General features: G+C 47.5%; 10 protein-coding genes across 10 annotated transcripts; 3 read left to right on the top strand and 7 right to left on the bottom strand.

Moving 5' to 3' along the window:
• Positions 1-1,830: 1,830 nt before the first annotated feature.
• Positions 1,831-2,416, bottom strand: BDV38DRAFT_287182 (uncharacterized protein; the record flags this gene model as incomplete). Its single annotated transcript, XM_032060811.1, has 2 exons — positions 1,831-1,850; positions 1,894-2,416. The coding sequence occupies 2 exons, from the start codon at positions 2,414-2,416 to the stop codon at positions 1,831-1,833; spliced, it is 543 nt and encodes a 180-aa protein (XP_031909157.1).
• A 511-nt stretch (positions 2,417-2,927) lies between these two features.
• On the top strand, positions 2,928-4,123 carry BDV38DRAFT_296469 (IGBP1/TAP42 family protein; the record flags this gene model as incomplete). Its single annotated transcript, XM_032062936.1, has 3 exons — positions 2,928-3,152; positions 3,217-3,493; positions 3,545-4,123. The coding sequence occupies exons 1-3, from the start codon at positions 2,941-2,943 to the stop codon at positions 4,121-4,123; spliced, it is 1,068 nt and encodes a 355-aa protein (XP_031909156.1). The 5' UTR covers positions 2,928-2,940.
• A 223-nt stretch (positions 4,124-4,346) lies between these two features.
• Positions 4,347-5,684, bottom strand: BDV38DRAFT_259620 (porphobilinogen deaminase). The gene is made up of 2 exons (XM_032055843.1): positions 5,262-5,684; positions 4,347-5,197 (listed from the first exon to the last, which is right to left on the bottom strand). The coding sequence occupies exons 1-2, from the start codon at positions 5,551-5,553 to the stop codon at positions 4,470-4,472; spliced, it is 1,020 nt and encodes a 339-aa protein (XP_031909155.1). The 5' UTR covers positions 5,554-5,684; the 3' UTR covers positions 4,347-4,469.
• A 636-nt stretch (positions 5,685-6,320) lies between these two features.
• Positions 6,321-9,283, top strand: BDV38DRAFT_296467 (putative LON domain serine protease; the record flags this gene model as incomplete). The annotated part of the gene is made up of 3 exons (XM_032062935.1): positions 6,321-6,792; positions 6,861-9,102; positions 9,156-9,283. 3 exons carry the CDS (start codon positions 6,321-6,323, stop codon positions 9,241-9,243), a joined length of 2,802 nt encoding a protein of 933 aa, XP_031909154.1. The 3' UTR covers positions 9,244-9,283.
• A 402-nt stretch (positions 9,284-9,685) lies between these two features.
• Positions 9,686-10,715, bottom strand: BDV38DRAFT_195947 (mitochondrial 54S ribosomal protein uL23m). The gene is made up of 3 exons (XM_032052348.1): positions 10,445-10,715; positions 10,043-10,333; positions 9,686-9,933 (listed from the first exon to the last, which is right to left on the bottom strand). Exons 1-3 carry the CDS (start codon positions 10,531-10,533, stop codon positions 9,711-9,713), a joined length of 603 nt encoding a protein of 200 aa, XP_031909153.1. The 5' UTR covers positions 10,534-10,715; the 3' UTR covers positions 9,686-9,710.
• Positions 10,716-10,871: 156 nt separating this feature from the next.
• Positions 10,872-12,428, bottom strand: BDV38DRAFT_259607 (protein kinase RIO2). Its single transcript, XM_032055842.1, has 3 exons — positions 12,269-12,428; positions 12,046-12,190; positions 10,872-11,974 (listed from the first exon to the last, which is right to left on the bottom strand). Exons 1-3 carry the CDS (start codon positions 12,329-12,331, stop codon positions 10,962-10,964), a joined length of 1,221 nt encoding a protein of 406 aa, XP_031909152.1. The 5' UTR covers positions 12,332-12,428; the 3' UTR covers positions 10,872-10,961.
• Positions 12,429-12,606: 178 nt separating this feature from the next.
• On the bottom strand, positions 12,607-16,089 carry BDV38DRAFT_259604 (proteasome regulatory particle base subunit RPN1). The gene is made up of 5 exons (XM_032055841.1): positions 15,717-16,089; positions 15,566-15,630; positions 15,333-15,497; positions 12,962-15,271; positions 12,607-12,903 (listed from the first exon to the last, which is right to left on the bottom strand). The coding sequence occupies exons 1-5, from the start codon at positions 15,862-15,864 to the stop codon at positions 12,868-12,870; spliced, it is 2,724 nt and encodes a 907-aa protein (XP_031909151.1). The 5' UTR covers positions 15,865-16,089; the 3' UTR covers positions 12,607-12,867.
• Positions 16,090-16,665: 576 nt separating this feature from the next.
• BDV38DRAFT_195915 (uncharacterized protein) lies at positions 16,666-18,781 on the bottom strand. The gene is made up of 3 exons (XM_032052347.1): positions 18,024-18,781; positions 17,713-17,964; positions 16,666-17,641 (listed from the first exon to the last, which is right to left on the bottom strand). The coding sequence occupies exons 1-3, from the start codon at positions 18,640-18,642 to the stop codon at positions 16,791-16,793; spliced, it is 1,722 nt and encodes a 573-aa protein (XP_031909150.1). The 5' UTR covers positions 18,643-18,781; the 3' UTR covers positions 16,666-16,790.
• Positions 18,782-18,950: 169 nt separating this feature from the next.
• BDV38DRAFT_296465 (mismatch repair ATPase MLH1) lies at positions 18,951-21,562 on the top strand. Its single transcript, XM_032062934.1, has 4 exons — positions 18,951-19,212; positions 19,269-19,448; positions 19,502-19,768; positions 19,822-21,562. Exons 1-4 carry the CDS (start codon positions 19,117-19,119, stop codon positions 21,490-21,492), a joined length of 2,214 nt encoding a protein of 737 aa, XP_031909149.1. The 5' UTR covers positions 18,951-19,116; the 3' UTR covers positions 21,493-21,562.
• Positions 21,563-21,606: 44 nt separating this feature from the next.
• Positions 21,607-25,318, bottom strand: pps1 (tyrosine/serine/threonine protein phosphatase PPS1). Its single transcript, XM_032055840.1, has 7 exons — positions 24,806-25,318; positions 23,812-24,737; positions 23,666-23,752; positions 22,719-23,615; positions 22,526-22,646; positions 22,421-22,477; positions 21,607-22,337 (listed from the first exon to the last, which is right to left on the bottom strand). Exons 2-7 carry the CDS (start codon positions 24,566-24,568, stop codon positions 22,214-22,216), a joined length of 2,043 nt encoding a protein of 680 aa, XP_031909148.1. The 5' UTR covers positions 24,569-24,737; positions 24,806-25,318; the 3' UTR covers positions 21,607-22,213.
• Positions 25,319-25,756: the final 438 nt, after the last annotated feature.

The raw sequence follows: 25,756 nt of genomic DNA, 5'->3' as shown, positions 1-25,756 counted from the left end.
ACCATACTATAACTAGAGCTGGACTGAATCCTGACTTTACTCGGCCTATTCCTACCCACCGCCGGTTATTTTTCGTTTTTTTTTTTTTTTTTCAGTTTTCCGGCGTTGGTTTCTGAGCAGGTTTTGACACTCAATAAACCGCACTCCGCGAAACGGTCAATGCCAGTAGTCTCGGCGGCCTAATCGGGCCGAATTCGGAAACCAGAAAGGCGCCGGTTCAATCCCTGGACGGAGCCAAAAATGAGGGTTTTTTTGGCCCGCTATTTTGCGGAGTATAGAGAAATCTTGGTGGTGAGGAGCTATCTAGATATCTGATCGGGCTGCTGGGTCATAGAAATGGTGGTTTTCTGCCGAAGGCGGTGAGATATTGTCCAATCAGAATTGGTTATGGCAAACACTATCTCTGACTTACCATACAAATTTAATGCTATTTTCATCACTTTTCAAGCCGCGTTTTAGGCAGGCCTATTTAGGGGCCACCTGCCTGTCTGTCTGTCTGCTGAAGCGCTTGTTCGGTCCGCTCAAAGCGTGAGATCTCTCGATTTCTAGATCCCCTAGGCCTTCCACGGGCCTGTACAACTAGGGGTTCTTGTAGATGAGGCCATTCTATCGGTGGATCTAGATCTAGATCACGTAGATCAAGCGGTTCTATCGGATCATGCCGTGATATGAGCCACTGAGGATGGAATTCTGAGATAGGCAGCGGTGTTTTAGCCACACGATAATGTAGAATAGTATGAACACAGGGAATCCCTAGTGTTCTAGTGGTAATCCCCGTACAATGTTCAATCGGTGGCTTTCCCGGACCTATTGGTAGATAGCGATTTTGAATGCTAAGCACCTTATTTAGCGCGTAGATTGAGATATGACAAATAACCTCACTGAATAACAGCTCAGCCCGTAGATTACTAGGGATCTGAACATATTCATCTGCAAGTACTTGCTCAATCTGAAGATGATGATTGGTAAGTGTACGCTCAATCGATTTAACAACATTCAATAGATCGCCCAATGAACTCTGGAGATCTCGTTTTATTCGCCAGTGAGATCCCTCACTTCGAGATGTAGCAATCTGACCAAAGTGTAGATAAGTATTGGTATAGCAGCGGAGAAAGGCTCTTTCGGTCCGAGGCTGAAGCCATTCAGATTCTATATAAAGAAGCAACCTTCGGAATACTGGCTGTTGATATGTCTGCTTAAAACGAGCCCATTCATGATCCTTTTGGGAAACTGATCGTGCTGATATAACCCCGTACCATTCGGCCAGCATAGATTTCCACTGATCATTTATCTGCTTAAGAAATGCCTTCTCGTTGATTCTTGAGGCTATCGGTGTAGATTGTGTAAGTAGATAATCACGTATAGCCCACTTTGCATGACTGAGAATATTTTTATTAATATGCCATACACATAAAAGTGCAGCGGAAGACGGCCATGTATTCTGTACAGCTTTTATCAAACCCTCATCTTTATCGGTGACTACCGCTGCCGGAGGTTGAAGCTCGAGAAAAGTATAAAGGTCAGCTAGACACTTTAATATATAAGAAAAAGAGCTTTCCCGTTTATCACTTATAAAGCCAAAGGCAATATAGAATGTGCCTCCTTGTGGTGTTAGGCCGATGATATTGAAAAGCGGCATATTATACCGATTCGTTTGGTAGGTAGAGTCCATCATCAATATATAAGGATTTTTGCGTAGATTCTCTATTGATGACCGATGACTGAGAAATACTGCAGAAACATGTCGATTCTCGTGTATCTGATATTTAATATACCAATTACCTTCTCGGGGTATGGAGTTGACCAAGGCTTGAATTGGTGTACGACCATTTAAACGCTCAATATCAACTCTATATCGCATATTATAGAGATCACGAGGTCTGATCAACATACCCTGAAACTCTTTGCGTAGAATAGATGTAATATAGCGTATCGGAAGCCCTTCATTAAGCATTCCCACAATCTGATCGTATCGCCGGCGAAGCTCGGTACGTCGGTGAGCTGGAAGGGCTGATATAGACACAGGGCCATGATTATGAGTAGCTTCTTCGATAGCTAAGGACCATCTATCGAATAGGGTATTGAGTTTAAGCCGTGCAGTAAAGGGACAATCGATTCGACGAGAACGACCCACACGGATTCCCCGAGACTGATTCTCTGCTGTACGGCCCCTATCGCATACTATATCAATATATCTAAGATCCCCCGTTCTAGGATCCTTTCTTGAGCGACGTCGAATAACTGCAAAGCCGTTGACTAGGCCAAAGGCCTGTAGTGAGTCAAAAGCCTCATCCGCTGAGCTGAACGTCTGATATACAGGCGGTTCCGGGATAATAGTATCGCTATTATCATCATCATTCTCAGATTCTGATTCGTCAGAGAACGTAACTTCATAATCATCAAGAAAATCGTCCATTTTGAGCACTGTTTAGGATATGCTAACCTGCTTTCTTTATATGAGATATCATAAAGGCCGCATTTGAAAGGGCTTTACTAGCGTATTTCTTTGATTATATGACTCGCTTAATTTCCCTATATAGGTTTGGCGTAAGACCCAATAGCTAGCGTGAGGTCCAAATAACAATTCCTTTCTATAACATAAATATGTGTTTGTAATGTTTCATTTTAATTAGGCTCAAACTTGTAGAAGTTTCTTTGTTATTCATAACTTCTTCAATGATGATAAATAGGGGCATAAGGTAGATAAATCTCTATAGTAGATTGTTGAATTGACTCTATCTTTCAGCGAGGTACTCTGTACTAATGATGCCTATACATCATCAACATTAAGTGTATTTAAATTTGTGGGGCCTCGAGGTTCCGATGGCGCGGAGCGGACCCATAATTGACCTTAAATATTTCTATAATTTTACCCCTCTCCGCGGAGCTCTGATTCATGCAGCTTTGATCTTTACAAATATACTATCCTGAACCATTACAATGGAGCAACCCCAGAACCTTCGCGCTCTGTTTGCTACTGCAAAATCAGAGAAGTCAGCATTGGAAAGTCGCTTCGACACTAACACAGATCAATATCGCAACGATGTCAATGCCACAATAGCCAAGCTCGAGGAATGCGCTCGGCTTGTTGCAATCTTGTCGTTGTTCAGCTCGAACGAGCCGTTGGAAGATATCGCAACTGGGGATTTGCCGTAATATTGCTACCTTGTTGTTTCTTTATCCCGACCGAGACTAATTTCTTCCGGTTCGCACTAGGTATCTCACGGTGTCATACCATCTTGCGGAGCTCCTACAGAGATCGTACAACTCTGACCGCGTGTCTAGCCTTCGACGTGCACTTGAGCAATATGAAAGATACCTCACGCGCTTGGATGATTACGAATTACTCAACGATAAGGATAAGAAACTCTATGAACGGTATTCCGCGAACCCGGTGTCTTTTTCGCTGACGCCAGTCAACGATGCTGCTGCCCGGAGAGAAGTGAAAATAAATAGATTTAGAGAGGAAAAGGAGCTCAAGCAAAGGCTTCAGGTTGAATAGACTCTACTCCGAGGATTGGCAATCTTGCTGACGTATCTGAAGTACCTCTCCGATAATCAAAGCCAGCTCCAGACCGACGACGAAGATGTTCGACAGCTCTATATTGCGGAGATCAAACTGTATACTCACCAGACGTTTCAATCCTTGGACCTTCTTTCACAAGAGATGTCTATGCTATCGGCCATTCGCAACTCGGCACCAGCCCATGATCAAATCCCACCTGAAGACCCTAGGCGCCGGAAGGACGCTCAACAGTCGGAATACTCTGAACGGCTGGATCCTCCCATTTCCCAGCTTCTGCAAGGAGGAAAGTATGGACCAATATTGAGTAAGGATGGGAAACCATTGCAGCCATTTACACTACTTGATCGGCGGACACAGCTCCAGCAAGGCGTTTTTCGATCTGGTCACAATTTACCTACAATGACCATCGACGAATATCTTGAGGAAGAGAAGAGAAGAGGCGGCATTATTGAAGGTGGAGAGAAGTCTGGTATACAAGAGGAAGTTGATGAGGATGATATGGAAAGGGCTGATGAAGAAACTATGAAAGCTAGAGCTTGGGATGAATTCACTGAAGCCAACCCACGAGGCTCTGGGAACACCCTGAATAGAGGTTAATACTGATTGGATCCTCTGGTACATACAAAATTTACTTTCATGACATAATGTTGAGGTCCCAATTACCCTATCTTGCGACGCTTGTTATACGCTTTTTTTTACCTATACCCTTGGGATTCTTTCGCTGTTTGCCATTATCACTTCATGACTCGAGAGTAGTGACAAACTATGCATTTATAGGAGGTTGACAGGCTTCTACGTAGTGTTACTTTCCAAGCACGTCTGAGATTTTTTTTTTTTTTTAGCTATGTACAGTTGTCCGTCTAGATACAATTTCTGAGTCACGGAGAAGACCAGCCTCCCAGCCACAGGATATCTACCTATACATTATCATGATTTAAGCAGCCTACTTACTTCGCTGGATATCCTCGAGGATCTTCCCTGCTCCCTTGGCTACTAACTCCTTGGCAACAGTCACGCCATAATCTTCAGCAGCTTGAACGGAGTCGACACTTCCATCGACTTCGACCTCAGCGCTTTCCTTACCATCCACGCTGACAACAATGGATCTCATTCGGAGTTTCTTCGAACCATCGGAGGATTTAATCCATTCGGTTTCAACTCCAAGTGGTGCACTGCAGCCGCCTTCAAGGGTTCGTAGCAGGCTCCGCTCCGCGGTGCTGGCAAATGTCGTCTCATTATGTCCGATATTGTTCAACATATCACGCATCACCTGATCATCCTTTCGGATTTCAATGCCCAGTGCACCCTGGCCGACTGCATAAAGCATCCCACCGTTTTTGGAGTCCAGGTACTGCGAGATGCGATCATCGAGACCTAGTCTCAGTAAACCGGCAGCTGCGAGGATAATGCAAGTATAAGGTGAATCTTCTGCGTCTAGCTTGGCGAGTCGTGTACCGATATTACCACGCACATCAATAACCTTTAGGTGAGGGTATTTCAAGGCCAATTGAGCAGTACGGCGGATGGAAGAGGTGCCAACGACGGATCCTGCAGGCATATCGGATAAGGACATGTTCGGTAGCCCTTTCTTGATGACCAGTACATCCCTGGAGTCTTCACGCGCCATCATAGGGCCCAGCGTACACGCGGGGGGTAGGGTAGTTGGTACATCTGAGGACAGTCACTTTATCAGCGTCCACTGCCGTATTACTGTTAGCATACGCGGATGGCAAACCTTTCAATGAGTGAACAATGAAGTCCACATTGCCGGCCATTAAGTGTTCCTCTAACTCCTCCGTCCATAAGTTCTTCGTCGTAAATTCTCGGAAAGCAATGGTTGTGTTCAAATCGCCAGCAGTTTCCTGCGAATGAATTTTGAATTCATAGCCAGGGTAAACCTCTTTAAGTGCCGAGACTACAAGATCAGTTTGCGAAAGGGCAAGTTTAGACTTGCGCGTTCCAACGGTGAATGTCTTCCGCGATGAGGGGTCGGTGGCGCCAGAGGCGGGGTTCGACGTAGAGGCCATAGCGACACTTGAGTGAGAGAATACTGTAATAGATCCTTTCAAGAGTAGTCAGCAATACCGCCCGTAATGATTATTGCCCCGAGGGGAGTGGGTTAAAATGACAGAGCAATATACAATGGGTAGAGTTGTGATCGTAATACTTCAGGTTGGAAGCTGCAGAAAAACTTAGGTTGGATGGAGCCCATGAAATGGAAGAACGAAAGCGGTAGTAGTACTGTATTGTCTGTATTGTAATCGGTAATCCGAATAAAGTCCGATGAGTCTGTAAGAAGATCACGAGATCACCGGAAAACGGACAAAGGATAAGAAGACGGACGATACAACACAAACGAGCTGGAGGTGAAAGTCTTTTGATAGGACCGTTGCTTGTGAATTATTGGAACTCTTGGTATCTCCTTACTCGGGGAAGATTTACTTCTCGTTGAAACGCAGGCATTAGTATTCCTTCTACCATTTTTCCCCGGATTTGTGACAAAGCGGATTTGTAGCCATACGAACCTCGGCATCGGAAGACGGCTTATCACTGGCGATCATCTCCCCAGAGTCACGGACTTCATCGATGGGGTTCTGGAACCGTCGCCTCCACTACCTTATAACCGACAACCTTCTTGTACACCCCAAGGAGACCGCTCCTTTCGTCTCCCCCATCCTTTATCATCACAATATTCCGTAACCATACGTTAACGTTGCTTTAGTTCTTTTTTTCTTTGCTCTTCTTCCTTTTTTTCCCAGACGTGTAAGGTGTCTTTCCGATCGAACAGATCGCGATGGGCTCCAACAACGGAAGAACTACCAAGCTTGCTCTCGTACCGCTTCCCAAAGGCTCTGTTCTCCTCCCCGGAGCCACCCTACGGATCCCTGTCGCTAATCGACCTGATCTCTCCAATCTTCTTTCGTCACTGGTTGACCGGTCATCAGCCGTAAAGCGAGAGGGGAACGTGATCACGTTTGGTTGCGTTCCCCTTAACTCGCCTTTCTTAAGTAAGGATGGTCAGCAGTTGATTGACAATGGAAGTCTGGATGAAGATAGGAGAGAAGAGTTTGATGCCATTGATGCAGGCCAGGCAAGGAAAGAAGATCTCTTCCGTTATGGCACAATCGGCAAAGTTATTGGCGTCCAACGCCGTGCCTACTCAGAAGCGTCCCTTGTGGTTCAAGGAATTCAGCGATTCACAGTAAAACGTATCTTGAAAGAGAGACCTTACTTTGAAGCAGAAGCCATTTTACATGACGAGAAAGGTTAGTCTACAAGCCGTCCTTAACCTGTAGTGCAACCGAAACTGATGGGTTCCTTTCCTTTTGGACAGATTATGTGTCTAATGACTCGGAAACTGTCGAGTTATTCCAGCAGTTGAGGCGACTATCTCGGGAGCTACTGACCCTATTACGACTTTCATCGCTGTTGCCTTCCTCTTCAACACGCTTGTCGCCACTCATTGCCCGCAAATTCGAGCTGTTCATATCTAGAACAGATTTGGCACAGGCCGGAAGGTTGGCCGATTTTATGGCTGATATCGCCGAATCCGGAATCGAAGATAAACTTCGCGTCTTAGCTTCGCTAGATCATAAAGCCAGACTTGAAAGAGTGGTTGAAATGCTCAGCAGACAAGTTCAAAGTATCAAGAGCAATGTTAAAGTCACTACCATCACCACGAATAGCTTCCCTCCGTCTGGATTTGACATCAACCAGATCGATCCTCGTGACCGTGAACTCCTTGCGAGACGGGCCATGGCTGGTCTCACCGGGCTGACACCCCCAGGCGTCGCAGGCGGAAGAAACAATGACGGCGACGACAAGGAGGCAAACGAGGTTGATGAACTCCAACAAAAGCTACAAGAGGCCCAGCTTAGTCACGAGGCTAGAAAGGTTGCCGATAAGGAGTTGCGTCGCCTTCGGAAGATGAACCCGGCCAATGCCGAATACGGTGTTTGCCGGACGTATCTTGAGAACATCTTGGAGATCCCATGGACCAAGGTCACCGAAGACCAACTCGGTCCCGACACTTTGAAAAGAGCCAGGCAACAACTCGATGACGACCACTACGGCCTCGAAAAGATCAAGAAGCGGCTGCTTGAGTATTTGGCCGTCCTCAGATTGAAGCAGTCCACCAACCAGAACGTCGAACAGCAAATTGCCGCCCTCTCTAAGGACCTTGATTCTTCTTCCGATGCAGGTGATATCGAGAAGGATCTCCCAGGCCTGTCTGAGGCAGATCGTGTTGCTGTCGAATCTAAACTTCATCTTCTGAAGTCGAAGCGCATGACTGACAAGTCTCCGATTCTGCTGCTTGCTGGACCTCCTGGCACTGGCAAGACTAGTCTAGCGAGGTCTGTGGCCACTTCCCTTGGACGTAAATTTCACCGTATTTCTCTCGGTGGCGTTAGAGACGAGGCGGAGATTAGGGGTCACCGAAGGACATACGTCGCTGCAATGCCAGGCCTGATTGTCAATGGGCTCAAGAAAGTTGGCGTCGCAAACCCGGTCTTCTTGCTCGATGAGATTGATAAGGTCGGCGGCGCCAATTTCCAGGGTGATCCTTCTGCGGCTATGCTCGAGGTTTTAGACCCTGAACAAAACCATACATTCACTGACCACTACATCAATATCCCAATTGACTTGAGCAAGGTCCTTTTTATTGCTACTGCTAACTCGCTTGATACTATTCCTCCACCTTTGCTTGATCGTATGGAGACGATCTCGTTGTCTGGTTACACGACCGTCGAGAAACGGCATATTGCAAAGAGGCACTTGCTTCCAAAGCAGGTTGAAGTCAATGGGCTCACAGAGGGTCAAGTCATTCTTTCCGATGAGGTTATTGACAAAACTATTACTTCATACACCCGGGAATCTGGTGTCCGTAACCTAGAACGCGAGCTCGGCTCAATCTGCCGCTATAAAGCGGTCCAGTATGCCGATGCGGGAGATGCAGGCCATCCCGAAACTTATAATCCCGTTGTTACAATGGATGACCTGGAGGAGATCCTTGGTATTGAGCGATTTGAGGAAGAGATCACTGAGAAGCATGGTCGTCCGGGAGTTGTCACCGGTCTTGTCGCTTACTCTACAGGAGGGCAGGGTAGCATCCTGTTCATCGAAGTTGCAGACATGCCAGGAAATGGCCGCGTGCAACTTACCGGAAAGCTCGGTGACGTCTTGAAAGAAAGTGTTGAGGTGGCCCTGACATGGGTCAAAGCTCATTCTTACGAGCTGGGACTGACTCCGGATCTCAGCGAAGATATTATGAAGAGCCGGAGTTTGCATGTTCATTGTCCTTCCGGAGCCATTCCCAAGGATGGTCCCTCCGCTGGACTTGCACATACCATTGGACTGATCTCACTGTTCTCGAACAAAGCTGTACCCCCCAAGCTTGCAATGACCGGAGAGGTATCTCTTCGTGGAAGAGTAATGCCTGTTGGGGGTATTAAGGAGAAGCTCATCGGGGCACTCCGTGCCGGTGTCAAGACCGTTCTCTTACCGTATCAGAACCGCAAGGATGTCAAGGATGTTCCGCAGGAGGTCAGCGATGGCCTCGAGATCATCTACGTCAGGTAAGGTCCATCTATACTACATTCTTCTTGTTGCGCACTGACAATTGTTCCAGCCATATCTGGGAAGCCATTCGTCAAGTGTGGCCTGATGCACACTGGCCTGGTCAGCATCATGAGAACTTCGTCGAGAGCCGACTTTAATTTTCTTAAAGCAGATCGGCCATTCATTCCTATGCTTGCCTTGTTTTGTATTTTGCGTTTAGCTTCTTTTAGCGTAACTCTACTTATGTGACGTTTGCATAGCGTGTTGTCTCGTTAATATAACCTGGTGTCTGCTATATATAGCATAGCCTGTCGTGTGCACCCTGTCGATAATCTTTCTGCTTCTGTCGCTGCGATTCTTTTCCTTCAGTATATTCTTCCTTTTCCTCTCCCCTCTTTGATTACTACAATAGAACATGCTATAACAGTTACTTTGAATATATTGAGACAGCATATAATACAGAGTATTGCAATAGTCACCACATGATAAAAAAAGAAAAGGTTCCCCAAACACAGACCAGATCACCAAAGCGTGAAGAGTAAAGCCGCTTTTCTATACCCGGCCTTCCAGGCCTAACAAGAAAGAAACACAAGGAAGAAAGAAACAGTCACGATCTGGAAACCATTCATGAGCTAGTCGAGCTCTTGCCAAGTCCCATCCGATCATAGCTAAGACCCAAAGCCTGCCAAGTAGGTCTCCAGGGTTTCGAGCCGTCCAGCAGCTTCTTCGCTTCCTCGGCGTAAGCATCATGCTCATCCGTGTTTGCCTTCATACCCGCGTCCGGTCGTTGCTTATCTTGGATATCGTTCTGGTATTTGGCCGCCTTGTGGAACTGCTCGTACTCCCATCTACAATTGATACAACCCCCTCGTTAGCCCATATCACCCACTCCAGCACGTAAACAAACCCAAACAAAAACCAAAAGAAAAGAAGGGGGGCAAGAAAAAGAAAACATACGGAGTCATATCAGCCGGTGCCTCAGGCCAAACAAATGGAGTCTTCATCTCAACCGTCATCTTCTTCTTCGACATAGGTCTCCTCAATTTCCCGTATCCGAATTTACCCAAAGGACGAAGGCGAGTGACCTTCTGCTGCTCAACGTAACTCCTCACAGAGAGCACATCAACCCCATACAGGTGTTTCAGGTAGTCGCGCATATCCAATTTGTTGAAGTTCAGCGGGACATAGAAGGAAGCGTATCGCGGGGGGAGAAACGGTGTGCGGATGAGAGCGATTGTGAAGTCGGGGCTGGGTACAATCAGGATTAGAAACGCATTGCTTCTCATTGTGGATTCTCTCTCTCTCTCTCTCTCTCTCTTTGGGTTGAAGCGGTATATGTGTGTGCTGGCTGCAACTTACAGGAAGACCTGTTTCCGCATGGACAGCGGCGCCGACGGGGCCACCCAGTCTGCGGGCTTCTTGGGGAACTTGGAGAATCTGCGAACCATTTTGCCGTTTGTTTGCGCGCCCAATGGATGGTATTGGGTGGTTTGGTGCCGTTGGGGCTTTGGGTCGGTTTTGGCCGAGGAGAACTTGATATTGTTCGGGCTTTAGGGTCGGCGGAACTTTCGCAAAGTTGCGCGTGTGGCCGCGTCGCTTGCCGTAGTGGTGTTGGCCAACGGATTTAAAGTAGATTTACTGTACGGAGTAGTAAAGGATAAAACCAAAAAGATTTAGAATAAGAAATTATCAGAAAACTTAATAGTGAGTTAAGAGTAAATAAAGAGAAGAGCAAAGAGAAAGATATCTAGATCTCTAAGGATTACTGATTTTAAATACTGCCGAAGCACACTCGAGCAATTTAGTCTTTAAACGCTCATAATGGTCATTACTATCATCTAAATTTACTCATTAAACTCCTTGCGGCTTTTCATGTCTAGGAAACGTGCAATTCGCCCAGTCGTCGAGAACCCTCGTCGACCGCATCAGGCTCAGACTCCTTCAAATTTTCGGCACCGCTCTCTTCATCTGCGTTCACGTCGTCCTCGGCTTCATCCTCCGACCCCGAATGATCCTCTTCATCATCGCTTCCTCGCTCTTCTTCTTCATTGGTGCCGACCTCCTTCATGTATGCTTCCAGTTCACGAGCCATCTTCCTTGAGAACCCGGATGCTTCAACTTCAACGTCCAGCCGCTTTCCAGGGTTCTCACGAAGTTGCTTCTTAGCATCAGCGAAGAACGGGCCTGGCTCATCGCTCACATAGCGGAACTTCCGCTGGAAGTAACGCTTGATACAGTTCACATCACGGTCAAAGTACATCTCTGCATTGGCGTGATCAATCGATACCATCTGCGGGAAATCAATGATGACCGGAACCAGCCGGATGTTCTCGTCGTTCTCTGCATCTGCTGGGGCTTTGCCCTTCGCATTGGGGTCCTCCTCTTCTTTGATGAGGATATTGAATTCGTTAAAATCACCATGGATCAACCCATACCGAGCCAGGCTCATGATCGTATCCATAAGTTCTGAGTACAAGAGGGCTGGGTTCGGAACCGTCGAGATCTGGCGTAGTGGGAAGGCGTCAATGAGACTCATGACAATCGTGTGTCTGTTCTGTGCGATAGGCTCTGGCACTGAGAATCCGTTCTCTCCAAGTGCCTTCATGAAGGCATATTCCTTCATCGCCGCCAAGCGCGACATATACATCCACGAGCCAGTTTGGCGGTGTCGTAGGTAGTCTCGGTTAGTTTTGACTGTTCGAAAAGAAATGCGACCGAGACGATGGATCTTGAGAATGCGCTGTGTTCCCTGATGATTCGCAACCACGATAATGTCTGATTCCTTTCCGACGCCGATTTGGTTTCCGACGGAGTAGATGCATTTTTGCTTTTGGTGAGCGTTGAGCGCTAAATAATCGAGGCCACCGTAGGTAAGACGATATCCGTCGTCTATAGAAACAGTGACAATTAGCATGTATTCTAGAGACATGACGAAAGAAAGTGCGCAATCGACGACGTACATTTAGCATTCTTCACCTTCGCAATAAGATTGGTTTTGGCCAGATTCGAAATAGCTCGGTTTACACCACTACCACCTCGGAGACCCGAGATATTTGCGATCAAAGGGGTCGGGACAACTTCATGGTTCCTACTTCCAGTCTCAACCTAAAAATGTCTTTTGTTAGCTGTCAGACAACAAGCTACCAAAACGGCAAGAAATCGCGGGGGTGATGAGGGGCATACCGCAGAGAGAACACGGAAATCCTCAGAAGTGAGGTAACGAATCGCCTTTGCATCGAGCTTCATGATTGTCTATAGTCACCGAAGCCTAGGACAACAGAACCAGTGACCTTCTTAAACCGCAAGCTGCATACTGAGAGATGCCGCGGACCTGGATGGAGAAAAAGTGACAGGAGGCCCCCCCTTGCCCTATGCCCTACTTTCCTTTCCGGGAGTATAATTCAACCTTTTTTGGGGACCTCGAGGGCAGTGAGCTACAATTTGCCCATCCAGAATCCGGAATAATAGGTGGAATGGATGGCTACACCCACCGTTAATCTAGCTCTATCCTAGTCATATTTGTTTTGTACGCAGGGCTTACTATCAGGTTCAGTGCAAAAGATGGGTTATGGGTTATACTCAGTATAAGCTCGGTGACCCGTACTCTACCTCCACCAAAATCTAAACCAGATACAAAACCATGGCTTAATCATGGAAAACAATGCATGTTATTTTCCGACTCGTGCTGAATACATTAGACCAAATCATATCAGAGCGCCGGCTGTGTCTTCCTGCACTCGACTAAACCCGCATAATTTATAGAAAAAACAGTATATCACTTCTTAAGCAGTACTCTGCTCCCCCTCCCAATTGGGATTCTGTAACGAAGCCTGTTAGTTACGTTGTTATCCATGCAGGAGTAGAGGGTGAACTTACTTTGCGGAGAATGACCAACCCCTCGAGTGTGCTGCTGAGAGGGATATACTGCTCATCCTCAAGCTCTGCTCTTTCGCCGTATGCAAGAAGGACTGGGGTACTTTGTGTTTGCCAGCCAGTGATGGTCTTAGGACGTCCAGCCTGTCCAACAACATCCACAGCCTGTCCCACTCGCACATTCACGGTGAGGGGTTGTAGGTCCTCGTCGAGTGTAACAAGGAAGCGAGGATACATGGCGGTGATAAGGAAATAGAGTAGGTAGTGGTGTTCTGCAAGGATGAATTGTTTGGCGTCGATCATAGACACGAGGACTGTGAGCAGACCGGCAGCCGAGACACGAGAGAGGACCTGGCGATCAGTGTGGAAAGGATTTAATGTCATGGTGCCCTTGCCCATATGCAGGAGACCTTGGGCAATGCGGACCATGAAGAGGGAGTTCTGGTCACGGTGGTAGTAACTGGCCAACTGTCTAAGTAGCTGTGCCAAACGAGCATTGTTGGTACCAGCACCGCAAAGACCCATGGCGAAAATTGCGTTGATGGCAACGTCATTGTCGTTATCGTGGCTATAACGCGACAAGGTGTCATACACCTTCATCTGTGGGTTGCTAGGGGTAATCAAACCCATAGCAAGGGGAACGGCCTTGCGGATGTTGCTCGCGCCGTAATGCATCAAATGGCCAAATTGTCTAAGAATCATGTCTTGACCGACTTCCTCACCCATAGCAATTAACGATAGACCTAACACAGCGTATGACTGAACAAGCTCGTCGCCCTTGTTTTCATCGCTCTCTTCAATGATGTCGTTGCAGATGTGAAGGAGTTCCTGCAGCTTGAGGACTGTACCTGTTCCAGCCCACGCGCAAACGGAGGCTAGTACAGATGTGGGCTTAGCCATAGGGTGGTCCACGGCTTTGAGAATATCAAGAATGACATCAACCTCTTCTTGGCGGCCGAAGTAAAGAAGCGCCAGACCAAGAGCCATGAAGCGCGTCCACTTGTTCTTGAGCTGCTTCTGGCGCTCCTCATCCATCAGGGTCGTGGCAATTGCCTCGCTAACTTGATGGTTGGAGGAACCAACGAAAATCAAACCCAAGGCGACGGCAGCCATCGCAGATAGTTGCATATCAAGCGACACATCCTCGACAATTGGAAGCAGAACATCGAGGAGTTCCTCCTTATTAGATCCAGCATAAGCCAAACCAAGACCCATGATAGATGCAACTCTCATCGGCACGTTCTTAGCTTCCAGGTTATCGGGATCGCTCAGGAGCGCCAGAGCAGGATCGGAATCCAACCGGACACCCGAGTTTAGGATACCAATAGACAGTAGTGCACCGGCCTTGATCTGATCTTCCGTGGCATACGTGAATTTGTCGATCTTGTCAAGACCGACATCGACATCCCTGTGCATTAGCATACCCATTGAAGCCGTTGTCGACAACATGCCATCGTCCTTCGTCTTCCAGACCCATGGGCCTTTATCACCCTCAACCAGCATCATCTTGTCATTTCCAAATCCAGCGTTGGCAAATGAGTTGACAAAGGCGCTGGCGAGATTGTGGCGCGCAGAGTCGACGTTAGTCAAGCCAGCTCCGCGGCTGCTTTCCAAGTGCGTTTTGTAAATATCTTCTGGCATCTTGGGGTCGAGAATGTTGAGCTCCTTTCCGAGAGATTTGAAGTGACTGGGGATTAAGGTATTGTTAAGGCAGTCCATGAAAGACTGGTCTTCCTCCTCATCAGGCATGTCCAGCCATATTTGTTGTCTAGCAACAAGGAAAGCCATCTGTTTCTTCAGTGACCTATCCGAGGTGGCATTGATATCGCTCTTAATAAGGTCGGTGTCGTTCAAACGGATGGCGAGAACAACTGCCTTGGTGAATTCCTTGTAGCGGACATAGATTTCGTGGGCCGTTCGGAGGAACTGCTGGTCTTCAGGATATGTGAGGAGATTGACCATGGAAACCATATATAGACAGACTCTCGAGTATGTGTTCTCGTCCAAGAAGCGCGGGATCTCTTCGATAATTTCGAGCTCACTCAAAAGGTCAACGGCATCAGCTTCGGCATTATGGCTCAAGAAGTACGGGACAAGAGACAGCGCAAGATCGATCAAGTCCTGTACACCCTTCTCAGCGTTTAACCTGTTTTGGTATTCTTGACCGATTTCCAATGCCAGATGTCTAATGTATTCGTGGCCCCAAGAACCAAGGTCCTCCGACTTCGTCAACAGCCGGTACTTCAGTGTCTCGAGTTTCTCCTCATCTCCATAAGTCATTCCGAGCACGGAAAGCATATCGGCCAAGGAGTCCTGGATTGTATCAATGTACGATTAGTCCCCATGCGGACCATGCCAGGAAAGAGAAACCAACCTTAACCGAGCCAGCGGACCATTTCTCATAGACTTCCGTAAGCTCATCGTAGTGTGGTCGGAGGAACTTGAGAGGCTTGGGAACAGCTGTCATCGAAGAGGTTGAAGTCTTAATAAAATTCTTAATGGCGTCTAAAGCGGGACCGTAAAGGGAGGTATCGGGTTCCTAGATACAAAGCGGGCACGTTAACGTCATCGTTCAGCATATCTTAGGCCTAGGTTAAAGAACCATACCTTTAATCTCTCTACGAGCATCTCCAGCTCATTTTTCAGCTGCTGATCCTCCTCACTTAGCTCTTCTAGATGATTCGCCCAGTTAACATCCGCATAGGTCGGAAGATTGTCCGGTGCACACAAGTGGTTTTGACTCAAGACCACAACATACCTTCCTTGGGCTCTTCATCCTTCTTCTTTCCATCGGCTTGTTGCTTCTCATCAGTCGGGGCCTTCTTCGCCCCGGGCAGGTCCTTCACATCATCAACCTTGCCTTTGCCCTTGTCGGCGGGAGCTGACCGCTCGCCTTCTTTCGCCATTCTGACGGGTAACTGGCGTCAAAGTATATCTATGTGCTATCGAGAAATTTTGGAGCTTATGAATCAAAGACAGGAAGTGTCGAGTGTGAGAAAAACAAATAATTATAGTAGAACAAGCCTCTGCACGACGAGCGATGGGGCAGAGACGGGAGGGTGAGCTTGTTGATGGAAGCAGAGAGAGAGCTGTCGCTCATCGCCATTGCGTTGCGCTGCGGGTGGAGCTACCGCCTGATTATGTAAGACCGGTTCCGCCAAGAAATTCTTACTTACATACTAGTAGGGAGTACTACATTTGCTACCGCTTATAGTAGACGGCATAGACTTAAACTATAGATAATGAGGTACAGTGTAGAACTGGTATTGAGATAAAGGCCATCATTATGGCTAATTGCGAGGAGCCTTTTGCGGCTCTGGTAAAAAAGGAAACGTAGAATATAAACGAACTTGCTGCGTTTCGAGCCGTCACTCTTCAACGAGGGTTGATTAGAGGCACCTCAATGAGCGTGATGCAGGTGTCGAAGCTACTAGTACTAGTATCATGCACATAATCATCCATCATTTTTCCTTGTCACTCACGCAGACTTCGTATCTTCAAATTGATCTTCGATTCCAGGCACGTACTATATCGTTCAAAAACTCAGACGTCCCCCAGGTAGGATCATCTTGTAAAACGTGAAAACAACATCTCACACTAGGGCTATGAAGTTTAAGCCTCATGCAATTAAGGGAATGCCCCAAATGCCCCTGAAATGGACGGCATGTTGAAGACATCTCATAGAATAGCGGAGGAACCAGCGGTTTAGATTATTAGAGTTACGTAGCCGAGCTGCCCCAATGGGCGATGTGATCGATTGAGTTGTTATCAGGTCCCATAAAGTAAGAAGATGTTCATGGGCACTCAAGAGACTTTTCCGCGTTCAATTAGATCAATTGTCAGCGTTGTCAGGCTTGGTGGGCTTGGCCCAGCTTTCTTCGGAGTATTCTTCTGGGGGCTGAAATAAGTCAGTATGAACAGTTGCTAGAGTCTGGGTGCTCCTAGCAGCTGGATAGAGTAAATAGTAGTCTTTTGCACGCATGAATTCTAGTAAGTACTCCATAACAGCTGGGTATCTCTCTGAAATGACCTTCTCGTGCGACAAAGTCTCTTCCTTGGCAAGCCGTTCAGAAAGAAAAGACTGGAATTCGACCCATTTGTCTCCGAAATATAGCGCCGCGTTGCTGTTCGGAACCTGTCCCAAGGCGACAGGCATGGTCTCTCTTTCATCTAAGCCCGAGAAGCGACGTGTATCAGGAATTGGGAAGTTGTGTGATTCATCGTTAGTAGGAAGCGAGGACGGAAGCTCTAAAGATATTCCAAGTAAATCAGATTCCATCTGTCCCGCGCTTGCCGAGTATTTGTATTTCAACACAGTATGCTTTAGGTAGTGGTAAAAAGAAGCAGATAACTCTGTTTGTGGAGAAAGCATAAGCACATGGGTCATGTTTGGATCCTGGGGGTAGAAAGCTTCCGCAGTTCTCAAAGAAGCTTCAGCCGCATCCAAGACGCCATGTCGCACACGTCGGCGGAGAGTGACCTTGTTCGAGGCGCTAGAGGGCCATTTCATTGTCCTCAGAAACTGTAGAAGTTGCGGATCCACATCATGGGGCAACTCGATAGTCAGGCCGGGGGCTGACTCAAGGTAGTCCGCATCTTTCAGAGATCGAATTAGTCTGATGAAAGACCCTGAGGACTCGGTAGGAGCTTTGATCAGCACCTCGATGCGCACATCATTCCACGCTATAGATTGATTCTGTGTTAGTCCTGACATCACATACATCAAAATAGTCGAAATCGATCTATATAAATACCTTGAAGAGAGTGACTATCCAAGGAAGAGATCCACATAATATCCCTAGCCGCGGTGGGAAGCACGATATGGACGGTCCCGAGCTCTCGAGCCTTCTTCTCAATACCGTGTAAGAAAAACACTTCTTCCGAGGACTCGCCTTGTGTGATCACGGCTTGGGGAGATAGATAAGCGTGCACGTAGGTTAACCCGGAGGCAACAGCCCTCTCCATTTGGACATCCGTTGACCACTGCGCGTAATCTACCCGACCATCTACAAGCTAAGCCTCAGCAAGCTATTTCGCAGAGTGCGAGAGGAATGTCTAAACATACCATGCCAATAGACAGGACAGTCACTATCATCGATGATGCCATTCACGTGCTTAATACCTTCAATCGAGACGTCATCCCTCCCCATAAGCACAAAATGGACTTCATTGGCTCTTTCATTAGCCATTTTACAAGCGAGAGGAAGAAGATCAGAGATGCTCCTCAAACTCGCACCAGCGAAGACAACTGCACGACTGGTAGGCAATGCATGGGCACCTGGTAATTTGCGAAATCTATACAAAGTTTTACCAAGCGAGTGGAAATGGATGCTTCCCTCATAATAAAGATTTCCTTCAGGCGCAAACTCATCCCGTGGAGGAGGGCCTCGTTGAGGGATGGCGGGCGATGGTGCGGGAGGGGACCATGGCATTCCAGCTCTCTGTCGCGTTTCTGCAAGTGAAGGGCTAAACCGCTCCGGAGCAGGCGAAAGATCGGTGGGCATATTTCTAAAGAAGAGATATACCATATACAATGCGGTAACTCCCAATATAATCCGCCGCAGTCGTGGTAACTTCCATCGTTTTGACGAGCGCCAGAAATGCGAAGGTTTCCGTGGTCGATGGTCGTCGTCCTTCTTCCCCAACTCTTCATCAGCCAGAAACGGCCTCTTGGTAGTTAGCATAGTTTGCGCATGTATATAATAGCTCCGGGGGAGCTGTTAGATTCAAGTATGGCATTTGACTGTGGGGGTGTAGAGGAGAAGAAAAGATGTTTTGGTTGTTGACATCAAATTAAAGTAGGGGCGGTTGCGCATAGTTGAGACGGTTGCGGGAGTGCGCGAGAAAACAATTAAAATTAAATTAAATGGTTTAAATTCATGGCAGATTACTTAAGTCCAGAACAGACACATGATTTACTCCACCGCTTTGTTTCCAACGTGATAAATCGGCTCAATATTGATATTTTTAAAGCAACAGAAACAATTGGTATTGATTCTACAGAAATATCATTAATCGCCAAGCCCACGTCGCGTCAAGGCCATAGTCGCCTCTTTCTCATCGGTGCGCATGGTGTTGGCTTCCTAAGCAAATTGAGTAAAGCCGTGCTGATAGACAACAATAGAACTTATCGATAAGTACAGCTCCATTCGAGAACCATGGATCCTGAAATGGACGTGGATGTCCCAGAGCCTCGTGGCACCAAACGGGCTGCTGAAGAAGATGAAGCTTCGAAAAAACCTAAAAGAATCAGAGTCAGTTCCAACAGCCTGAGCCATGTCTCGACATATCCAACTAATGACGCGACTAGGCTCTTGATCCCGATGTTGTGAATAAGATCGCCGCTGGGGAGATTATAGTAGCTCCTATGCACGCTTTGAAAGAATTGATCGAGAATGCAGTTGACGCTGGCTCAACGTCGCTCGAAATTCTTGTAAAAGATGGTGGACTGAAACTGCTTCAGATCACAGACAATGGCCACGGCATAGACGTGAGTCAAATCCGTCAGCATTGGTACACAAAGCGATCACTAATTTAACAAAGCGGGATGACCTGCCCATTCTCTGTGAAAGGTTCACTACCTCGAAGTTAAAACAGTTCGAAGATTTATCATCCATTGGTACGTACGGTTTCCGTGGCGAGGCATTAGCTAGTATCAGCCATATAGCTCATCTCACCGTAACTACCAAAACTGCTAGCTCAAGTTGTGCCTGGAGAGCACATTACAGTGATGGAAAGCTTATTCCTCCAAAACCTGGGCAACCTGCTGCCCCCAAAGCCACAGCTGGACGAGGTGGCACTCAAATAACTGTGAGCGGAAAGCCAACTTTATCAGCTGCTGCAACTGCAACTAATTTGATCAGGTCGAGGACCTTTTTTACAATGTCCCGACGCGGCGACGAGCATTCCGTTCAGCGAGTGAGGAATATGCCAAGATACTGGATGTTGTTGGTCGTTACGCCGTACATTGCTCCGGCGTGGCGTTCTCCTGCCGCAAACACGGCGACTCTGGCGTAAGCATCTCAACGCCGGTAGCTGCCAATACCATCGACAGAATTCGTCAGATTCACGGAAGCGCAGTGGCCAACGAACTTGTCGAATTCAAGGCTGAGGACCAAAAGCTAGGATTCCGCTCTTCTGGCTATGTCACAAACGCGAATTACCATGTCAAACGGACCGTTATCCTTCTTTTCATCAACCACCGCTCTGTGGAGTCCACGGCAGTAAAACGAGCAATTGAGCAGACATACTCGAGTTTCTTGCCCAAAGGCGGACACCCATTTGCCTATATCGACCTGGAAATCGAACCGCATCGCGTGGATGTGAATGTCCATCCAACAAAGCGCGAAGTCAATTTCTTAAATGAAGATGAGATCATCGAGTGTATATGCCAGGAGATCAAGTCAAATCTTACCCAGGTTGACTCAAGCCGAACTTTCTTGACACAAACGCTTCTTCCTGGTGTTATAACGATGGAGCCGGCGCCTCGCGACCCCGAGTCAACAGACGCTGAAGGACGTACTCCTAAAACGCCTGCAACAATGAAGAAGCCATACGAACATAATCTGGTTCGCACAGACTCCAAAGTACGCAAAATCACCTCCATGCTGTCACCCGCAGTTCTCAACACTGCAGAAGCGGAAACAACCTCTAGCGTCCTAGACGAAGGACTGCAATACGAAACCACCGATCGCGAACCACTTCGGATCGCCCTCACATCCGTGAAGAACTTACGGGCAAGTGTCCGCAGCGCAATGCATAACACCCTGACGGAAACCATTGCCTCCCACACCTACGTAGGCCTCGTCGACGAGCGACGACGCATAACAGCCATCCAATCAGGAGTGAAACTCTACCTCGTCGACTATGGGATGTTCTGCAACGAGTTCTTCTACCAAATCGGCCTCACAGACTTCGGCAACTTCGGCGTCATAAAACTAGACCCACCACCGAAGCTCATCGATCTCCTCCAGATCGCAGCTGACGCCGAACGAGAAGTCCCCAGCAGCCGAAAAGCTAAGTCAAGCGAAGAAAACGAGAAAAATGAAATCTTCGACAACGCACCAGACCTAGTCACCAGAGCACTCATAGACAGACGCGAGATGCTCGATGAGTATTTCTCCCTCAAGATCTCTGCAGAAGGTGAATTGCTCTCCCTCCCACTCTTACTTAAAGGCTATCTCCCGTGCTTGGGAAAGCTGCCCCGGTTCCTCCTTCGGCTTGGTCCTTATGTCGACTGGACAAATGAGGAAGACTGCTTCCGCACGTTCTTGCGGGAGCTCGCGGCATTCTATACACCAGAGCAATTACCGCCCCCTCCGCCACCAACGGAAAATGATGGGAACGAGGAATCCCCAAATATAGATACAGAAGATGAACTCATTAGGGATCGTCGATTACAGATAGCTCGGATGCTGGAACATGTGGTTTTCCCGGCGCTTCGATCTCGTCTGGTTGCGACGAACCGACTTCTTCGGGGTGTTGTTGAGGTAGCTGATTTGAAGGGTCTGTATCGTGTTTTTGAACGGTGTTGATTTCCTGGAGAGTTGTCAGGAGCCATCTACTACTACCCATTTAGTCTATTACTACTTCATTACCATAATCATATAGAGTATTTGATTGTATCAGAACACTCGCAAGTACCAGGGCGAAAACGATCCTCGCTAGATGCTTTCATGCTATAGCATATCGTAGGTCCACAATCAGGCATGTCAAACTCTCAACGCTTTTAAAGGAAACAAAAGAGGAAATGGAAGTATACCGTTCCATGTTAGACGCCAAGGACACTCCGAAGTGAGAACGGCTGGTCGAAGATGGATCGAAACGCAATGAAACGATATCAAGGGTGAGGGTGATTTGGATAATCATCTGCCTCGGGTAAGCACAGTATACACATAGCCAATTCAGCCGAAGGTTTTTATTATACGGCAAACGCCGACCAGAAAGACATGATTATATACATGACAAGCATATCGTGGCATGCATTGCAAGACGTAACATCATTCGAGTAGATCGCATCCTTTAAACGCCCAAAAAGAGGAGACATAGAAAAGTGACCCAAATTTTCCATAATTCGTCCAGCCGTTTCCTTCGTTTATCTTTCATGCCACACATATCAATCGTTATCAAAATCAGATTACTTCTGTATCATGACAATTGGTGTTAAAACACTGCATTCCGGCTAAACGTGCCGTAACGCTCTGAGGCGAAAATTATGATTCGCAGTCCAAACCTAAGATATCGCTCGATGTTTGCTTATCTCGAGTATGGTTTGTTCATCAATGCAATTTCACGAGCCACTGTGGGCCATTCAAGTTCTCTCTTTGGAGGCTTGTTCTGTCTCTGTAACAGCAGTTCTTCCCATTTCAGGAGTTCGTAACTGAATGGCTGCGTTAGCCGAAGCATCGGAAAGGTGATGAGCAATAAAGTAAGCTGCACGAAATCGGAACTTGAGGGTCTTACACAAAGCGTAGATGCGGCTGGATGATAACATTAAGCCGTCGTGCGCGAACAAAACAACTATTCTTGTCAGCTAAAGCTTACCAATGTGTCTTGAATAATACTTACTATGCTCTTGGGAATGAAAGGCCTAATGATGCCATAACTTCTGCTATGCAGATGGTCGCTGATCGCGAAACCCCCACTCGGCAATGGACTAAAGTAGCCGTTCCGTGCTTTTTCCCTTTTCCTACAGTGCCATCATGTTAGTTGACAATATACTGTGGACGATAACCTCATAGGACAGATAGCCAGTACTCACGGATAAAACCCAAGCAACGCTCAAGTTCCTGAGTCAATGGGTCTATGCCATTGTCTTGAACCTGCGTAACGTGCATAATATTGTCTGCGCCGAACTTAGCCACCTCGGAATCAGTCCAAGTAACCGACTCGCCAACACTCAGAATACGTCTGATGCCCAAAGCCCACAGCATTTCTGGGTTATTTGCGTGTGATAGATTGCCGAGATACATATATGGCAAGATTCGACTGGGGAGCGAACCATCGAAATAACTGAACCAGTGAGGGTCAGCGAGCTCGGTAAGACTGCCTATTGGTATCGCAGGGCTTTCGTGTAGTAACCTCGCCTGGACAGCGCTTAGAAACGTGACGTCAGATGGGTAGGCAAAGAAGTTCCGCTTTCTGTCGCAGTGAAGCTTAAGCCAGGCGTCAGGCGCCGTCACACCCTCGGCAAACATGACGTAGGCGATGACCAGCAATGAGCTTTCTGTATAGCCGTCTGGGCAGTGGATAAGTATCTTGCGAGGTTTCTTGGGAATAGGATCCATGGCGATATCCCCGTCGGCATCCGGTCGGCTTTCTGGTTCGTCTGGATTTGCTAAGTAGTAGAGCCACCGCACGGTGTTGACGAGATCATCCACCTCCCTATCATCACCTGATGGCGGAAGAATAGACCCAGACGAAGGGAACTCCAACCGCTGGGGCCCATCATCGAGTTGCCTATTCAGTTTCGCCAGGAATCGAGGGCCCGGGAGGCTCGCAAAGTCGCTCGCCTCAATCAACAGATCAAAATACTCTCCAGTTGTAGGCTCACAAGTCCCAGGTCTTAACAGATAATCAGGGGTTGGCCCTTGCCAGACATTGGTCGAAATCTCAGAAGCCCGGGACATGTCACACATTTCCCACCGTTCCCATTGAACTGATCCTCTGTTAGGCTTGGGTCTGTCAAAAATGGAGTGAAATACCTACAGAAATCCATAGTGTGGCCAGTGAGTTGTCCACGGGCGTTAATGGCAACGATGCCAGGGGCACATTGTTCGACTTCGGAAAAGGTAGCTATTGATGGTTAGCTCTTGCCGGACACCAATGTCTGTGGGCGACAAGTCTCTACTTACACGAGAGGACGAACGTATTATAGACCGGTAAAACCTGTTCCAGATCATTCTTGCTTCTCCAACGATGTTGCGCAGCTGCAACTCTTCCTGCAACGTCTAGCAGCTGCTTTCTGGTAACGCTATCTTCTCCGTAGATGACAATGTCAGACAGTGGAGCTAATTTCGCAGTCTGAATCTGAAAGTTGCGCACAGAAAACCCTTCCCGAGGGTCGACCGCAAGGAACTCTGTAGTTGATGGGGCAAGGACCTCATCGAGAGATACTGCTCCTTTCAGTCTCCCTCTAATTAGATCCCCGCCAACCTTGATAATAGTAATGCCCCGCCAAACTCTGGGGATTCGACGAAGAGAGCGTTTCCGATTTGTGAAAAACCCCAATTGTAGATGGTTATCGGGATGGAGCCCGTGTAACCATGGGAAAACCTTGCCAGGGTCTGGGAGCGGCTGGGAAGCCCAGTGATCTAGGGCTGATTCTAGAGTAACTGCATCAATCGAATACACCGCGGGTGCGCTCGACAGCTGCTTGTAGCTATCTGGTGGATATAGAATGGAAGATGTCTGGTCTGTGATTTCCTCCTTGTGCAATAGTAATGCATTTTGAGATATGACTGGGGCGGGACCCTCCGGACAGAACGGCAGATGTTTGTTTGGGATCGGCGAAGGGTTTCTGTTCAGACTCAGTGCTGGCGAAATTCCCGTGGGTGGAGGGGTTGAATGCCGCAGCGTCTGCTGCTGTTGCTGTACCACGACTGTCGCCATGATGCTCGAACAAGGTTCGTGTCAAATGTATGTCAAGTGCAGGGAAACAAGTATATGGGATCAATGCTAAGGCTGAGTATATCCAGAGAGTCTGAGCGACGATCGATCAACGACACATCCTTTACAAAATCGCTCGAGATGCAATTGTATCCACATGCGTGAGAGCTGTCTGTATTGTTGTTTAGGTTAGTATTTTGTTGCTTTCGGACGTTCAGTCGAAAAGGGCATATCACATACATCGCACGCTTCACGAAGATTTCCGCAGGCCTAAGAAAGAGCGTAAAATGAAAGTCAGTGGATGAATTGAGTGACATTACTTCTGAAGTGATCGGATCGACAGTTGGATTGGTTCGCACCCAACAAGGAGGGGAGGACATTACGTAGGAGACCGGATAATACCCACAGTAAGAAGGGAATGCCCCACAGCGATAAGGGAACTTCGATATTTATGTACCGGAGAAGGTCTGCAACAAGTTCTAAGAACAAACACCCCAGGAAGAGAAAAATTCCATGAGAAGGGGGAGAAGGAGAAGCCACAGAACAGTGAGGAAATGAAAGATGGGAGAAGGATAGAAAATGAAAACCTGGGTTAAGTATAGTCGACGGGCGGATTGGGGATAATTTCACCTTGTCGCACAGAAAGCAAGTAGAAAAGTACGGGGGTGGGGAGGGGTAAAGCCTAGTACTAGTAGTAACTCACGGCTAACTCTTTCCACACTAGTAAGGCCCCCATTGCATGAGAGCCTGAGCATGGGGTGTGTTTTGGTATCCTGCGAATTAATTCATCTTAATTATTTCTTGAATATCTCTCAGGATTAACACCCCCCCCCCTCAATTGAATGATTTCTCTCTCTCAACTTATCATGTCAATTATAAAAAAAACACTCATTCATCAAATACATATTTTCTCAATAGGGTTCATTTTCTCATTGAAAATAAATGTGCGGAGTACATACATAGTAATTTCTGCCTCATCACGACTGTGTCGCCATCCTGGTTTTTCGGGCATCCGTTCCCCACATCGGATTGGGATTTGACCTATGGAGTAGTACTTAAAAAGAACATATAACAACCGTATTACTGTTTGCGGCCAATGATCCTTCCATCCGTTCAGTTCCATTCAAATCTGCAAATCTATCTCAGGCCTCCTCCGACCCCCAAGGCACGAACTAAAAGAGAAAAGGTGCC

Source organism: Aspergillus pseudotamarii (assembly GCF_009193445.1).
Source record: "Aspergillus pseudotamarii strain CBS 117625 unplaced genomic scaffold BDV38scaffold_72, whole genome shotgun sequence".
In the NCBI taxonomy this organism is placed as follows: domain Eukaryota; kingdom Fungi; phylum Ascomycota; class Eurotiomycetes; order Eurotiales; family Aspergillaceae; genus Aspergillus; species Aspergillus pseudotamarii.
The sequence above is the reverse complement of the archived record's forward strand: the minus strand, read 5'-3'. Positions and strand labels throughout refer to the sequence as shown.